Source organism: Bactrocera latifrons, unplaced genomic scaffold (genome assembly GCF_001853355.1).
Source record: "Bactrocera latifrons isolate USDA-ARS-PBARC rearing strain unplaced genomic scaffold, ASM185335v1 scaffold_133, whole genome shotgun sequence".
NCBI classification, from domain to species: Eukaryota; Metazoa; Arthropoda; class Insecta; order Diptera; family Tephritidae; genus Bactrocera; species Bactrocera latifrons.
In genome coordinates, this window is record NW_017534775.1 from 425,892 (window position 1) to 443,450 (window position 17,559).

Genomic DNA, 17,559 nt, shown 5'->3' on the forward strand with positions numbered 1-17,559 from the left:
CGCTTGCATAGTTTCGGCATGACAACCGAAACACATTCCACATTCAATGGAGACCACTCACATTTGCTGCCTGCCGGCGACGGAACGGGTGGCGAAGGCAGGCGTCGGAAGTACAGTTGGATGGGCGTTATCAAATAATTATAATTATGTTTATAATGTCTTCAGCAGCAAATGCATTTGCGTCAGCTGCAGATATTGCGATGCCAAGGATAACGGAAAATGAGCCAAGTCGAGCTGAGCTAAGCTGCGGTGGGTGTGAGCCCCAGTGAAGTGGCCGTAGGTGGATGGGTGGTTGTTGAAATTTCGGACATTGTTTGCTGCGCTAACCTTGGCTCCGTGTGTGTGCGTTTTGAGCGCTGGCCGCTGGTTAGTTTCCGCTTGTATAGGTGTACTTAACGGCAACTTACATACACATAAGTGCTCAAGCAAATGCATATGCTTATGCTAATTGCATAACAAAGACCTAATGCAATTACTGCGAAGATGTCAGCGATGCTCGGCGCGGTTGCTTGCAGTTGGCCGAGTGGTGCGTGGTAGGGGGTGTTTTCTTAAGTTTTGCATTTGCAATAACTCGAGTGTGTACACAGTAAAGCTGCTGCAGCTTATTTGCTTATGTGTGATTGCTTTAGTTGCAGCAAGCGGGTTCGGCGGGGTTTCACAAGCGTGGATGTCAGGGCGTGGCTTGTTTGTCTCTTCACAGGTCCGTTTGCTGGTTTGTCAAAATGTTGTAATCCCAAGGCTAAACGCGTCAAATTTGCGCTATAAGCTGCCAATTATACCAAGTGAAGTGAAAGCTCAGACTAAATGTCGCTATCGCAGTGCAAAAACTGGTTTGTTTTGGACTGATTTGTTCCTTAGAACTGCATGACATTTTGAGTGACAGCAAGCGCCAAAGTGTGGGATCAACAAAAAGTTCTTACAGAAGATTGTTCGCATAGTGATAATCTCTCAACTAAGTCTTTGTCGCATTTCATGGTCACTTATATGCACACCTTAAAACACATAAACGAAGCAAAAGATCGTTGGAACTCGACAGACCATATCGAAGACTAATAAGCTACATATATTCGGGGATTGAGGTTCGCGTGCAAACTCTTCCGCAGCGACTATTGATACAAGAAGCACTGGTCTCATTGCTGTTTTAATTACAGTCCACTTTAAACGTTAACTACAAGCGATAATGAAAGTTCATTTTCGTAAAACTCTGTATGACGACAGGCAGTCTCTCAACTAAACACGCTTGGCGACAAATCTTTGCAACTTATGTGAATACAAATATTTACACAACGTGCTTTGACTAGTCACCAGCAGTTGACGGCACCGCCCAGCAAAGAAAGTTCTTAGCAGCCGTCAGTGACCCCCCCCATGCCTTCAACTACCTTTGTTTGTGTTTTACCGTGTGTTTTAGCAAAACAAATTGTATCTACCACGCTGTTGCAATAACACTAGTGCTATTCAAAAGCCCTCACGCGCCTAACCACTGCGTTTCTGGACGTCTTAGCGCGTCCCTCCCTCGCTAAAGCCCAATAAACTCGTGTTGTTCAGTCTGTTTATCCTTGAATTGGATGTATATGCGTTTGTGTGCCTGCTTATCCTTGTTGCAAACGCAGTTTGTCTTCGCCCAACCCACACACCGAACCCAGCTTGTTTAAGTCGCAAACCCAAAATTCGTCTTCTAATTAATAATCAAGATAAACAGGTCGGTCGCTGCCATGTTTAAATTATTATCGAAATATTGCTTATACATAAGTGTGCATAGTTTTATATACCTACTTGAATATGTGCAAGCTAGCGGTAAACACTTGCTAATTATTTACATTTCCGAGACAGCCTTTCTGCGCTCAGCGTGACTTGCGCCCAACGCCATATGCATTTATATTATAAATAATGCAAGTACATAACTGTCTAATGCAATCGGCCACATAATCCCACACATACACACACGTATATACCAAGCAGCGTTGCATTCTGCATATTTGACTGCGCATCTTACGAAGAAACGCCAGTTTAATCCCTCAATTGGTTGGGTCAAAGTTGAGTTATGGCGTTGGAGTGAGCGCGCGGCGTACATATGTATGTATGTTTGAAACTGCATAATTGACAAGAACGGCGTGTGGCTGTGTGTATGTGTGCTTAATTATATAGCATAACTCCGACCTCGACAAGCTTGTAATGCACTAATTGAAATGGTAGTTCGATTCAATCAAGGGTACACCAGTAGATTATGCGCTTGAGAAATGCTCAAAGCAACTGTAAAGGCGTATATACAACATGTACATCTATAGAGTTGGAAAAGAAAATATGTCTTATAACTTAAAAAACTTTTGGGAGAGAAGAAAGTAAGAACTGTTTTTCAATCTTTAAATGGTTTTTTTTTAGCAGACCACAGCATCAAGCCCAGAAGTAAAGTATTTTTTTTTTGGATCGCTAGTCCTTCACTAGATAGAAATTCAAGACCGAACTGGCTTGACGGCAAAAAAGTCTACTCTGACGCTTGGTTAACTTCACCATGTCTAACTGCCTCTTGAGTCGATTTACTGAAGTGCGTTCGTTGTTATGACCATTGAGTTGTATTATAAATATTTTGAAACGTTTAAGCCCAACATTCTTTACGGTTTTTTCCGAAGGTTATGATCAAAATACTGCTAGAAACATTTAGAACACGGTTTCACCAATACCGGTGGCTTTATATCTCGGCATTGCGATTTGGTCGACAAGAAACTGTTGACATTATTTTCCGCAAATCGTGTTTATCTTTCAAATACTACATTTGCGAAATTCCGAGGTGCTCGAGCCATTTTACAGTTTTTTGGCCGCCCGACTGTGGAACTGAGTCTCAGTTCAAAATATAAAAGGAAATAGAGACCGCATAACAAATTCGTGAACTGCGGTATCTATTCGCTGATACCTTCTTAGATATTTTACATAAAACTGCTATAAATGTTACCTAAGTTAAGTTAGGTTTGATGACTGATCCAAAGATCGCATTTAGACTACTACATACATATACATATGTAGTTCTTTGTGATGAAAAAAGTGTTGAGATGACTCGTCTTCTTCCATACAGCTTCTGCTTGCGATAAAATTTTCTAACTTACAGGGCAATGTCATGTTAGAAAACCCACAACTAGGGACTAGGCTTGCTTTACTGAAGGTAAAGAGCTCACTGAATCTCTTACGATAACATCTAGGGCCAAAAGAATCTTGCAAGTTCCCGCTGAGACCAGCTATACAGTAGTATAACACACGAGAAGAGACGGCACCGATCCGTTCCCATTCTACTAATAGTGGAGCTAGGGTACCCTTCTTTGGCAGCTCTTCAGCTTTACAGTTGAAAGCAGTTTCGCTGTGGCCTGCCACCCATACTAGTCTTATCACAAAGTGGCTCGCTGCCATTGATAATGAGGTTAGGTATACTTTAATCAGCTTGGAACACAGGTTAGTGAGTTACCTAACACCCATACGCTTTCATTGACTTGTGTTAGTCTTCGGCTTCCAGTTATTTTTTCTTTGTCATATCTTGGTTATCGCTTCTTGAGTGGTTATCTTTATTCATTTATGTGTTTGGGACCTCATTTAGCAGTAAATCTTCCAATTAATCTTCTTACACATGCATTTACAGTTATTATTAGGGCAAAGGTCGCAGTGTCGTAACCCCATAAGTTAATGAGACTCCCGCCTTTAAGTGTGCTCATACTATAGATGGGTTTTACTCTTTTGTTTCTCTTTTCTAGTGTGTGTTTATACTTTTACGGCACTTTTTCGTGAATTTCACTTATTCTTAATATTTATAATTATGAATTTTCTTTTTTTTTTCTGAGAAGGCTGTACTTCATATTTATAGCTACAGATACACAACCATGTTTATATGTACAATATGTCTATATATAGGGTGATCTATTTCGAGGTTCCTTATTTTTTTTTAAGAAAAAGCATCAGAACTTAAAATTTAATGGGTAATCTTTACTATCATTCGAAAGGTCACTCTTTGGCATTTATGTTTTGAATATTATGTCTTTAAAATATTGGCCGCGGCTACGTCTCAGGTGGTTCATCCGTTGAGTCCAGTTTTCGATGCTCGTTCCAGCATCGGTAACTGGTAACTGGCGAATGACACCCGTGATGTTTTGCTCGAAGGTCTGAATCGAAGGGGGATTGTGAAATTATCTGCTCACCGAAGTGTTCTCTCAATAAATTCATTGATTGGTGCGATGATGTGTGGAAAGAGGCGCCGTCTTGTTGAAACCAAATGTCGCCATGATCACGAGTTTCCATTTCAGGCATCTAATAGTCGGTTACCATGGCGCGGGAACGGTCGCTATTGATGATTATGAATTTTTGAAGAAATTCGGTAGTAAATGGCAACTCTTGAATCTCTTCAGATTGCTCTTCGTCTCAAATGCGGCTGTTTTGTTTGTTTACATGTTAAGTTTACAGAAGCCAGAGCCCATAGAGCAAAGCGATGTCGCTAGTCAAACGGCGTTAGTTCTTTTACTAGCTGTATTTTGTACGCTTATAATTTAAGATCGTGACGTAAAATGCGCCAAGTCGTTCCATGTGTGAGTCCGAGTTGCTACGACGGTTTAAAAAAATGTAATTCCCTTATAATTTATTTTTTCATGTTAATATTTTTTTTTTTTTATACACAAGAAATTATATAGCTATTGTTCAAATTATTGTTCGATTTACAGCATAAAATTGTTTTTTCTCTTCAATTTTTTCCTCTTAGCGATCGCTTATTACCCAACCGTAATTTTTGTTCATTTTGTCCGAAGACGCTGCGATATTTTGTTAAGCCTTCTGTTAACAGCAAACCGAAGTATCTTTTTTGGTGGCAAATCGCCAGTGTTTATTTTTGCCGACCCACGTGGTCGTGAACTCACTAACGTCGTCGCAAGGTTTCCCCTTTACGCTCTGCCGCTCATGCTAAAGCGTGTGGTTTATCAGCCGCAGCGCCAGCATTTCCCGCCTTCTCGCTCGTCTGATTTGATTTTTGCTTCCACTGACCACTCACTTTGGTATTACGCACACGAACACGAGCTCCGCAACATGTGAACGATTTCAAAATTGTTACAAAATATTTTATTGGTTTTTTACCTGGCTCTTTACCTCTTGCTGGCCAAGCACCGCGTTTGTGAACGTCAATTTGTATTTTTATTGTTTTTTGCCACTGATTTTCATGTAATTTTACATGACCGAGTGACATTAAAGGTGTTGTGCGGCGCGGTGCGGCGTCTGGCACGCTGAAAATCAAAATCAAAATAAAACTGAAAATAGTGTGAAAACCTGTTGGGCGACCACGTGCTTGTCTAGGCGTTTAAATGTACTCATCTTTCATTAACAAAAGTCTGCGTATTGTATATGTTTAGCTGTGTACATACTTAAAAGGGGGGGATTACTAAAAATCCAAAGCAACGAGGAATGCTAATGACGTCATTTTTATGTAAACTCAAAAGTGTCGAAATGCGGCGCTCTCGCGCTTCAGCACAACGCCAGCACGCGGTCAGCTGCCGCTCTGTAAATGGGCTTGAAAGTGACGGGAACCAAGCGGACAGAATTGTTGAAACACGTTTTTATGCGTTCGAACAATTTTCATTTCAATTTGTATTTTTGTTTTGCTTATTCTATTTTTAGAACTTTTTTTTTAATATAAATCCCTTCGGTCTTACAAGAAACGCCATAAATCTCTGCTGAAACTGCAATTTCAAACAAAAGGAATTTTTGTCGTGGGCAGGGTCAGGGATGTTCAATGCGTACCTTCATATTTATTTTACAGTAGCGTGCACAAATTGTGAAGAGCACTTCAGTCATCCTTGCTTGGGTACTTAACGATTGTTATGTTTGTTGTTGTAGCAGTTCAAGTGCATTCTACAGAGAATTTTTGTTATAAATCTACTTAATTTTTCGAAAATTTTTCGTATTTGTAGAGCTTGTAAACACGACTCCGGACGAAGAGCTGAAGGTCTTGCGGTTGTTGTTGTAGAAAACATTTTCGATGTAATTTCGAGGAATAATCCCGAGTTGACAGTATACAAATCCGTCTGTCTTCGGTTTACGTAGACCCGACTGTCGTGGAAGCAGCCTCGGCTACGGTCTTTACAGTCGTCTAATGCTTTGGACTTCATTAACTTTTGCTCCATAAGATCACTATCATACCTTACTCGAGTCTCATGTCGTTTAGGCAGAGTTAGTTAGTAGGTTCCTGATGGAAGCTGCTTCTTGTCAACCAACTTGGTTTAAGGAAATTCGTACTCTGACTTTCTAAGAAGCTGTTATGTTCTTAATAACATATTCAATATTTCTAAAATCTGTCTGGTTGCAATTAAGGGCCAGTGGCCGTTAGAGACGCTGAGGTACACACGAAAGGCTTTTGAAATATTGTGATTGGCAATTTCATATCAATAAGAATGTTTACAAGGCCGGGCCGACTTCTGTAAACACAGGAATGAAAACTCGAAACTACTACATGGGGAAAGCAGTGCTGTGGTGGAGGAAGAAAAACGGGCTCCAATAATTTAATGCGACTTAAAAACGACCCAGGGGCCGATGAATTACCGGCTGAGCTGTTTAATGCTGGCGGCGAGGAATTAAAAAAGGGCTGATTTCATACGAGTGTACTTTGCTCTATCTACAAGAATTGAGGTTCCGCAGTCTGTGCTAATTATCGCGGAATAAGTCTTCTTAACATTGCATATAAGGTTCATTCGACAGTGTCGTGTGAAAGACTTAAGTCCCTTGTACAAGTAAATAAACTGATTGAACCTTATCAGTGCGGCTTTAGACTTGTCAGATCGACCATAGACTAGATCGCCCCAATGCGTCAAACAGTTTGACACGTTTCACCTTTTTGTCGATTTCAAAACCGCTTTCGACAGCACTTACAACAGCTGCCTAATCGACGCTATGTCTCCATGTCAGTGCAAACATTTCCAGAAAAAGGAGCGAAAGAGGCTGGTCTTGTGGTGAACGAGGGCAAGATAAAATACTTGGAGGTCCATACAAAGATGCCTCGCGTCTTGGGAACTACGTCACTGTGCCTGCTATATATTTTACAAAAGTTAAAGATTTTGTATATCTTGCAACCAACATACAGACGTGTTCGAAATAATAAGAACAACCAAAGTGAATATCGAAATCATTGAATAAAATTTTTTCAGTAATATTTTATTGAACCTTTTTTTCTTAAAAAATTTATACATATTGTGAGTATTAAAAAAATTGAAAATCTGGTCATCAAATACGCACTAACTTTTTTGTACTGCAAATTTTGTTGCATTGGGTCTTAAACAGCCTGTTCGAAAAAATAAGAACAAAATCAAGTAGGCTGCTTATATACCGTTATTTGCGAAAATTCTAGCAAGTCAGCTGCATATCATTTTAGTGAATCCTAATGTTATAGTCAGTGCGCGAATTTAATCGATTGAATACGGGAAATTACTTTTATTTATTTAAAAATGGGAAGAGCTCCTCATTGTTCTACAGAGAAAAGAGAGATTATAAAAAAACTACTTTCCGAGGGAAAAACGTTTGCCAATATAAGACAGCTTTTAGGAGTCTCAAACGGAATGATAACAAACTGTAAAAATTGGTCGTTGAAAGCTGAAATGAGAGGAAGACGCAAAAAAACTACCCATAGGCGAGATGAGCTCATCAAAAGAATTGTCAAAAGGCGCCCGCTTATAACTTCCAAACAAAAAAAAAGATTAACTAGAATTGTCAATAGCGACTTGCACAATAAGAAAACGGTTGATCGCCGTTAATCTGAAAGCGGGAAGTCCTAGAAAAGTACCTTTACCGAAAAGTGTACATTTGAAACGGAGACTCGAATTTGCAAAACGATTTATTAATGAACCTAAAACAATTTGGCGTAATATTTTATGGACCGATGAGACAAAGGTTGTGCAATTCGACTCTGGTAAAGAAAAACAGGACGTTAGATATCCTCCTAAACAGCAATTTACTTCAAAATACACAACGAAAACTATAAAACATGGAGGTCTCAAGTTGATGTTGTGAGGTTGTTTTTCGTGGAATGGTGATGGGCCTCTAATAAAGATCACCGTCATTATGGACGCAGTTTTCAATGTTAATAATATTTTGGATGACGTGGTTTTACCTTATGCAGAAGAGGATATGCCACTGCGTTGGGTCTWTCAGCAAGATAATGACCGAAAGCATACCTCAAAAAGGGCTAAGGAATGGTTTCGCAGCAAAAATGTGAAATTAATGAATTGGCCGGCGCAGTCGCCGGACCTTAACCCAATCGAACACTTATGGATAGATGTAAAAAAGGGAATAAGGGATGCTAAGCCACAAAATTTGGAAAAATTATGGAGAGCAGCAAAGAATACTTGGGAAAATATACCCCTCTCTAGATGCCGCACCCTTGTAGACTCCATGCAGTCCAGATGTGCCGAAGTAATAAAAAATCGAGGGGGAGCAACTTCATATTAAATGTAAGGCCATTTGTATGCATTTCAAAACAACAAACGTGTGTTCTTATAATTTTTCATGCTTTGTTCTTATTTTTTCGAACAGGCTGTTTAAGACCCAATGCAACAAAATTTGCAGTACAAAAAAGTTAGTGCGTATTTGATGACCAGATTTTCAATTTTTTTAATACTCACAATATGTATAAATTTTTTAAGAAAAAAAGACTCAATAAAATATTACTGAGAAAATTTTATTCAATGATTTCGATATTCACTTTGGTTGTTCTTATTATTTCGAACACGTCTGTAAATTCCAGCAATAATCCAAACCTGGAGGTTAAGCAAAGAATAACTGTTGCCAAAAGGTAGGCAATTGAAAAGCAGATCTCTCTCTCTCAGTGCAATACCTATAAGTCTCTCCTTATTCCTTCCTATTATACGACGCCGAAATGTGGACGTGAAGGAACCGACATAAGAATGCTCTTGGAGAAGTAGATTCCTCTGAAGAGTAATTGCTAAATAATTAAGTTCGAAGCAGAAAATATGCGGAAATAATCCTTTGCTGATAAGAAGCACATTTTCTTACATATGTACATACATCCATACAATCAAAACGTAGTTTACTTATTACTTTCCGATTTTATTGCACATCCACACCGAAACCACATTTTTCAATTATTTTCCCACAATCCGGTGAACATTGATTTGCCACTAAGCTTTTAACGCACACACACACGCCTGTTTCAATAAAAATGGAACTCGGCCAACCCTCATTTGAAATCGAAGTGTATAACAAAGAATGTAACACATTTTTGCCCTGTATAATATTTTTCTTTATTTTTGCCTTTGAAACTTGTTGCTGAAATATGCAAAGTACACTCTCGCTGCAAAAAACTATTTATATACATATGTATATACCTATAACTCACAAAAACACATGTAAAACACGAAAAGAACGCGCTCATTATCAGCGCAACTCTACAACTCTTTGCTATCAGTCGTTTTGTTTGTATTTCTATTTCGTTTCTGGCGAGCACGCGGCCGCCGCCAACAACACTGACCAACCAGCAGCGCAACAAAGGCGCTTTGTCAGTGAGACAGCGCTGCGAAAAAACTGGGCAAAGTAAAAAAGCCAAAAGTCCAACACAAAAAAGAGCAGCCAACATAAATGAGAGCGCCAATGTGATTTGAGCAGAAGCAACTAAAAATGCCGGCATTTTTTGTTTGTATTGGTTTTCGTTGGCAGCGTGGAGCGTTGAAAAAGAAAAAAATGTCGGACAGCGACGCCGCAAATGTAAATAACCATTGTGTCCCATGGGGGCAATCATATGATTTGTTGAGAGAAAAGAAACACGAGGAAAGAGAGCGAAAAAATTCGTAATTTTTGTGAGTTTTTTTTAGATACTTTGATAGCAAATCAGCTGATTGATCATTGAAGGCAAATAATTAAATGTTGCAAAGTGTTATATTTTTATCTAGGCAAGTGGACGAGGGGCAGAAAGAATTGCTATTTTGACGGCACCATTTGGACGAAACTTCAAGAAAAAAGACTTGAGTTATGTTTAAAAATTTAGGTTAACTAACGAGAGGTCTAAGAACTATGCCTTTTCGACAGCACTTGAACGAAAAATGATTTGAGTCAAGCTTAAGGGTTAGGATTAACTAACGAAAGGTTGTAAAAATATGCCTTGTCAAGGGACTTGATTTTCGGTTTTAGCTTTCAGTACCAAAACTGGATCTCTGGTTATGTAATACATATTTCAACTTGATAATTTGTCTGAGCAAGGAAAAATAGCCTTCAGTATTTCGCCTGAGTGTGGTTCTCACAGTTTTGAATATACGCATTTGTTTCAAAGGCTTAAGTCTGCTTTGTTATGAGACGAATCTTAAAGAATTAAAAATTCCTTGGACGTTGCAGTCAGGTTGGCCGATTTGAATACTAATATTTCTGCTATTCGCAATATAGTTATGCATTGATACACTCGGGCTCTAGAGTGACGAACTTAAGCCGTTAGCCTCACTATTTCTCTAAGTATCCAATAAATATCCGGGTTTGCATACGGTCAGGTATTGCCAAGTAGACAAACTTGTACCCACTGTTCCTCGACCCGGTTTTATATATGGCCAGCGACTGCCAAGTGGTCAACGTAAAGATGCCCTGCTACTTGGGACAATCGGATCTAAATACTCAGTAGATGACCTTTTCCTTGGGGCTGTCAGTACAGAAGCAAATTTGTATACGGGCAGCAATTGCTAAGTGGACAACGTTGTCCGTCCTGCTACCTTTGTGCTAAAAAGATATTCGTAGATCTGCGTTTGTCTGTGAAGAATGACCATTTTCAGTAACTTTTCTTTGTAATTGGTCGCGAACCCATGTCTTTCAACATGGCTGCCTTAATATCATCATCAGTAGCTGAGGAAGCAATGAAATCCTCGAGTAAACATTTGGTTGAAGTTTTCTAATAGAATTTTATTTGCTTTTAGCGTTTTTAAGAGAGGGAAGTTGGGTTCAATAAACTCTAAACCCTCCAGGAATTGTTATATTGATTTTGGGAACAGTTTTTTTTATGTCCGTAATACAACTGAATTACTTTTAGCTTTGGCATTATATGTACGTCAAGCTCTCAGCTCAGGTTATATAATAAAATTTTTTGGCCTTGAATTACCGTTTGTTGCTTTTTCTCTAAACACTTTTTCAAATTCTATAAACGTAAGCTTCAATATTATTTTTTTTATTAAATCTTCGATTTCTGTGCTCTTTTCCAGGCGGTGGTCGTGATCTACAAACCGCGGTTATATATGCGAAAAACAGCGGACACAAACCAAACAGCGCCAGCAGCAATAACAACAAAAATATTAACAATAATAATAACTCTCTATTAACAACTAATCAACCGCGTATAAATAATTCTATAATAACAACAAAACCAACAACTGGCGGTGTTTCATTACTGAACAACAACAATATGCCGAAGAAAAGCGCAGCAGCACCGGCAGGTAAGCAAGCGAACGAGCGAACGCGCTAATCTCTAACAATAATAATGGGAACATATGCGAATCTAATTACGCTAGAGCTAGTTATTAGCTGAGGAACAGCATGCAATTGAAAAATATGTTTTTATAATGCAGGTGTACACAGTTTGTTTGCAAATTTGCAAATTTTCTATGTTTTCTTTGCAAAATTGTGGGCCGCTTGAAAAATAACCGTTCACTTGAAAGCAATAATTTGACTTTTTCAGAAAATTAAATGAATTGAATTGCAAATTTACATAACCTCAAACTGTGCACAGTAAACGCTCCGCTCTCTGTATGACTAGTGTATAATGTAAATTTTGTATCGTCTTTTTTATTTGTTTCTTTTACACGCCCGCAATCAATTAACTAACCAATCAACCGTACAACTAACCAACTAATTAACTAAATATGTAATCACAATCAATTAAATCACCATCAACCAATAAAATGACAAATGACTTTGCAATATATAAACATAGCCATCGGAATGTCCAACTATCCGAGCAGTTCGGGCTCCGCTGCAGCAGCAGCAGCAGCCGCCGCCGCTGCGGCCGCCGGCTACACCGGCCTACCAACGCCACTGCCATTCAGCGCCAATCAGCTGATGAATATGGCCGCGTATGCCGCAGCCAGTGGCGCTGGTGTTGCTGGTCCGGTCAATGTACCCGGCGGCGCGGCCGGCTTGAGCGCGCTGCTCGCAGCTGGTCTCGGCGCGGCTGGCGGCCTCAACGCACTGCCCAACATCGGCGCGCTCACTAACACTAATGCGGCTGCCTTGGCGGCCGTCGCTGGTGCTGGTGCTGGCGTGTTGGGCGGCACAGGCAATTACTATCAAACAAATTCGAATCTGAATATGGCAGCGTCTTTATTGGCGCAGAGTAAGTCGAGTAATGTTGGTAACAAACAACGTTTTTTCCTCCTCAAACGCTAGTTAAGATGTTCTACACTAACGACATACCAGTAGTTAAGCGCTAGAAGTTTAAAAATATTTTTGAAAATATGATTATAACAGTATTAACTTTAATTATGTTGCTAACCTAAAAATAATTGTGTGCTTTTTACAAAAATAATATTGGAAAACAGTTTTTTAAACAAAATTATTTTATGCGTATTGGCGGTAGTAGTAGTTACTTCACAAAACAAAAACAAAGCATACGTTTGTTAATTTGAATTTTCTGATTTTTTAAATACATATCTGAAAATATTGAAATCTACATATGCCAAGACACCTACCAACATTCACTCAACACTTGCACTGTGTACATTAAAAAACCAATAACAATTACCACAAAAATGCCAACAACAAAGTCTACTAATTATAAAAACATTAGTTTTGCGTTTTTGTATTATTTTGTATAAATTTATTTTAGATTATTTTATAAATGTTTTAGATTATTTTTTGGACTTTTTGTTTACCTAAAAAACGTTTTTGTTTTGCTTTGCTGAAACTCATTATATTAGCAATTATTTATGATATTCATATAGCTTAATAAACTGCTTATCGTCTCTCAAACACACATGTCTTTCACCTATTTTCGTATTTGCTTCTTTCCCCTCTTTTATAGTGAGCATGGGCCTCGGCTATGACTCAGCGCCAACCGCTGCGCCCAGCGTGCCCGCTAACGCCAATCCGCCCGCTACCGCGGCGTCCTCACAAGCCAAGACCAACGCTTTGATAATGCAGAAAATACAAGCCTTGGTTGCGGCCAATCCATCCTTTCTTACCAGCGGCATACCGAATCACGTGCTGGCACAGCTCTTCATGCAGCCGATGAAGGTAAACCAGACTCAGCGCAATAATAAAAGTAGAACAGAGTTAATTTAAAAATGTTTTCCAGATGGCGCCCGCCACTGTCACTGCTGCGCCTGCACCTGAGGAGGAGGAAGCAGACTATGAAGAAATGGGTGTTGCCGAGACTTATGCCGAGTATTGGCCCGCTAAATGTAAGTTGCACGCACGCAACAGAGTAAAATAAAACCTTTTCTATAAATATTTCGCTTTTTTATTTGCAAATTTAGTGAAACTGGGCAAAAAGCATCCCGATCCAGTGGTGGAAACCGCCTCGCTCTCTTCCGTCGAACCCTGTGATGTTTACTACAAACTCGCCATTCCACTGGACACCATTAATAGCGGTTACTTGAGCGCGCTGCAGTTGGAGTCCATTACGTACGCCTCGCAGGCGCACGATCACATGCTACCAGATGGCACACGCGCAGGCTTTTTGATTGGTGATGGCGCCGGTGTGGGCAAAGGTCGCACTATCGCCGGCATAATATATGAAAACTATTTGAAGGGCCGTAAAAAGGCGCTCTGGATTTCGGTATCCAATGATCTGAAGTATGACGCCGAGCGCGATTTGCTGGACATTGGCGCGAGCAAAATCGAAGTGCACGCGCTGAATAAGGTTAGTAATTATTATTGGAAATCAGTTTTCAAATTTCGACTACATTATACACACATATCTCTACTCGCCGCACAGTTCAAATATGCCAAAATATCTTCAGATGTGAATAACAATTGCAAGCGCGGCGTTATATTCAGCACATATTCAGCGCTCATCGGAGAATCCAATAACAAGACTGGCAAATACAAATCACGCTTAAAGCAGTTATTACAGTGGTGCGGTGAAGATTTCGATGGCCTCATCATATTCGACGAGTGTCACAAGGCCAAGAATTTGTGTCCCGTTGGCTCAGGTAAGCCCACGAAGACGGGCCAAACGGTATTGGAGTTACAAAATAAATTGCCAAGGGCGCGAGTTGTCTACGCTTCGGCCACAGGCGCTTCAGAGCCCAAAAATATGGCTTATATGGTGCGTTTGGGCCTCTGGGGACAGGGTACTGCATTTCCGGCATTTAATGACTTCATTATGGCGGTGGAGAAACGGTAAGTTATTTTTATGCTTTCGCATAATCGGAAATATATAATGATATATATATACTCCTCATACATGGTACTTCTAAAACCTGATTTCCACCTCCAAATCCGCCCCCAGTTCACCTTCATTCTTTGATTTTCCTTTCAAAAGTGACCGAAAATCGTTTTATATTTTCAGTGGCGTCGGCGCTATGGAGATCGTGGCTATGGACATGAAATTGCGTGGCATGTATATAGCCCGTCAGTTAAGCTTCCACGGTGTGACATTCAAAATTGAGGAGGTGGCGCTCTCCAAAGAGTTTCGCAAGGTCTACGACCAGTCTGTGGAGCTGGTAAGTGCGCGTGACGCTTTCAACTGCATTGAAAAGCAATTGCATAATTTGTCTTCTATTTCAGTGGGTCGAAGCCATGCAGAAATTCACCGAAGCCGCCGAACTTATAGACGCCGAGAGTCGCATGAAGAAAACAATGTGGGGTCAGTTTTGGTCCTCGCATCAACGTTTCTTCAAATATCTCTGCATTGCGGCGAAGGTGAATCACGCAGTGCAGGTGGCGCGCGAGGCGATTAAATACGGCAAATGCGTCGTCATTGGTCTGCAATCCACGGGCGAAGCGCGCACGCTCGAACAACTGGAGAGAGATGATGGAGAACTGACTGATTTCGTGTCCACCGCTAAGTAAGTACCGCAAAATTAAATACACAGCGCCATTTCTAACGGTTATGTGCGTTTTCCTAACTCACAGGGGTGTTTTTCAATCGCTGGTGGAGAAGCATTTTCCCGCACCCGATCGTAACCGTATCAATCGCATACTCGGTTTGGGTGGCTATTCCGATGTAAAGACAAACATTAAGAGCATAATTGAGGAGGTGACCAGCAAACGTGAGACCGCGGGCATGAAAGAAGAGCCCTGCTCCTCGTCATCCAGCACTGCGGGTAGCAAACGCAAAATGGGGCGAGAGGATGCACGAACAAAAAAAACGCGCAAAAATTCGTGGAATGATTCCGATGATGATTCACAAAATGAATCGGAAGACAGTGATTGCAAAATGTCCAACTCAGAGTCTGAGGAGTCAGATGTGGCCGCGCACTCGGACAGCTGTGAGTCCTCTGACTTTAATCCCTTCTTCAGCGGTTCCGACAGTGACAATGATCCGTGGGTGGCGCGCTCGAAGAAGAAGGCTAAGAAGAAGGCAAAACCGAAGGACACAACTGCCAATAGTAACAACAACATCAGCGCCAACACAACAGTCCCTACTGCTACCGCCACAAACGCTAACGGTGTATCAGCCACTGTCAATGCGGTGGTGCCAAAACGCAAAGGTTTGTAGTTTTGATTTGTAAATTTTTATCCTAACTTTAATTTTCATATGTACCGCTTAGGGCCAGTCTCCACACAAGATCGCATACAAGACCTGCTGCAGAAGAAACAAGAACTGAAGGGTACCGTTACGCAAATTGGTGTTAACGGCATCAAATTGAATTATGGCCCACCACCGAAGGACGCCATTGAGCGTGCCTGCAGCATGAAAGAGGAGCTGTTGCGTAAAATTGAAAGACTCGGCGAGCGCTTGCCACCGAACACGCTCGATCAGCTGATTGACGAGCTCGGCGGCCCCGACAATGTGGCCGAAATGACCGGTCGCAAAGGACGCGTAGTGCAATCCGACGACGGTTCTATACAGTATGAGTCGCGTTCCGAACAGGATGTGCCATTAGAGACACTCAACATCACCGAGAAGCAACGTTTTATGGATGGCGAAAAAGATGTAGCCATCATTTCAGAGGCGGCATCTAGTGGTATTTCGTTACAGAGCGATCGGCGCGTGCGCAATCAACGTCGGCGTGTGCACATCACACTGGAGCTGCCATGGTCCGCTGATCGCGCCATACAACAGTTCGGACGTACACATCGTTCCAATCAAGTGAATGCGCCCGAGTATATATTTCTCATATCCGATTTGGCGGGTGAGCGGCGTTTCGCCTCGACAGTAGCGAAACGTTTGGAGTCGCTCGGTGCGCTCACACATGGCGATCGTCGCGCCACCGAGACGCGCGACTTGTCTCAATTCAATATAGACAACAAATATGGACGCACCGCCCTGGAGACGGTGATGAAGACTATCATGGGCTATGAGTCGCCGCTGGTGCCGCCGCCCAATGACTATAAGGGTGACTTCTTCAAAGACATTGCTGGTGCGCTAGTCGGTGTGGGTATTATAGTGAATAGCGAATCCAATCCGGGCGTCTTGAGTTTAGACAAAGAGTACAACAATATATCGAAGTTCTTGAATCGCATACTCGGCATGCCGGTGGAGCTCCAGAACAGAGTTTTTAAATACTTCACCGACACGCTGAACGCCATCATCAATCAGGCGAAACGCGGTGGACGCTTCGATTTGGGCATTTTGGGTAGGTCAACGCACCTTGCAACTATTTTCACATTATGGAAGTTTAAATTTTCGATTTCATGCTTATTTTTGCAGATTTGGGCGCTGCTGGCGAAAATGTAACGCGCGTCAAGCTCGTTCGCTTCATACGCAAACACGCCACCGGTAAAGCACCCGCCGAACTGCATACGGTACGTGTGGAACGTGGCATGATCTGGCAGGAAGCTATTGACAAGTGAGTAGTAGTAACGTATGTCGGCCAACGCAGCAACGAGTCCGCGGACACCACAGCTGCAAAGGATACAAATCAACGTCACATAACCTCAATTTTTGCACTGCCATTAATTGCCTTTACCATTTACAGATACGCCGATTTGATAAGCGAATTTGAGGGCTTCTATGTCTCGCATCAAGTGCGCAACGGCAAGCGTACCGCTATTCTTGCGGTGGAAATTGAAGCGCCACAGCCACAACAGCAATCCAACAGCAAGAAAAATGAGAAGAGTCTCAACAAGAAAGACATAATGTATCAAGTATATCGGCCTAACACGGGACTCCAAATACGCCACGAATCATTGGCAGAGTTGGAGAAGAAGTACAAGAAGGTGCCCATCGAGGAGGCGGAACCACATTGGACGCAACAGTATGACGCTTCGGTGAACACTTGTTCGCACGCTTACTGGAACGGCAACTGTCGCAATGTCAATTTGGGCAATGAATGCGAGGTGAGTGATCGAAAAAAGTAGTATTAAGGAAGAGCACAGCACAACAACAAGGGATAGGAAAGGAATTACGTTTTATTTATGCAAAATTACCCAAACACATTTCGGCCAGTTTTATTTTTA

At 41.3% G+C, this 17,559-nt stretch overlaps 1 protein-coding gene across 2 annotated transcripts in view; it reads left to right on the forward strand.

The window, feature by feature from the left end:
* LOC108965096 (protein strawberry notch) overlaps positions 1 to 17,559 on the forward strand; it is a 31,800-nt gene that overhangs the window by 12,884 nt on the left and 1,357 nt on the right. Inside the window, exons 3-13 of one of the 2 annotated variants that reach the window (XM_018927286.1) lie at positions 11,199 to 11,429; positions 13,013 to 13,224; positions 13,286 to 13,391; positions 13,467 to 13,852; positions 13,928 to 14,334; positions 14,504 to 14,657; positions 14,722 to 15,002; positions 15,070 to 15,647; positions 15,708 to 16,736; positions 16,811 to 16,949; positions 17,079 to 17,439. In XM_018927286.1, the coding sequence (XP_018782831.1) occupies positions 11,199 to 11,429; positions 13,013 to 13,224; positions 13,286 to 13,391; positions 13,467 to 13,852; positions 13,928 to 14,334; positions 14,504 to 14,657; positions 14,722 to 15,002; positions 15,070 to 15,647; positions 15,708 to 16,736; positions 16,811 to 16,949; positions 17,079 to 17,439 (3,884 nt within the window). Of the gene's footprint in view, positions 1 to 11,198; positions 11,430 to 12,208; positions 12,326 to 13,012; positions 13,225 to 13,285; positions 13,392 to 13,466; positions 13,853 to 13,927; positions 14,335 to 14,503; positions 14,658 to 14,721; positions 15,003 to 15,069; positions 15,648 to 15,707; positions 16,737 to 16,810; positions 16,950 to 17,078; positions 17,440 to 17,559 lie in introns of those variants that run through there. The other variant, XM_018927287.1, reaches the window with a different exon arrangement.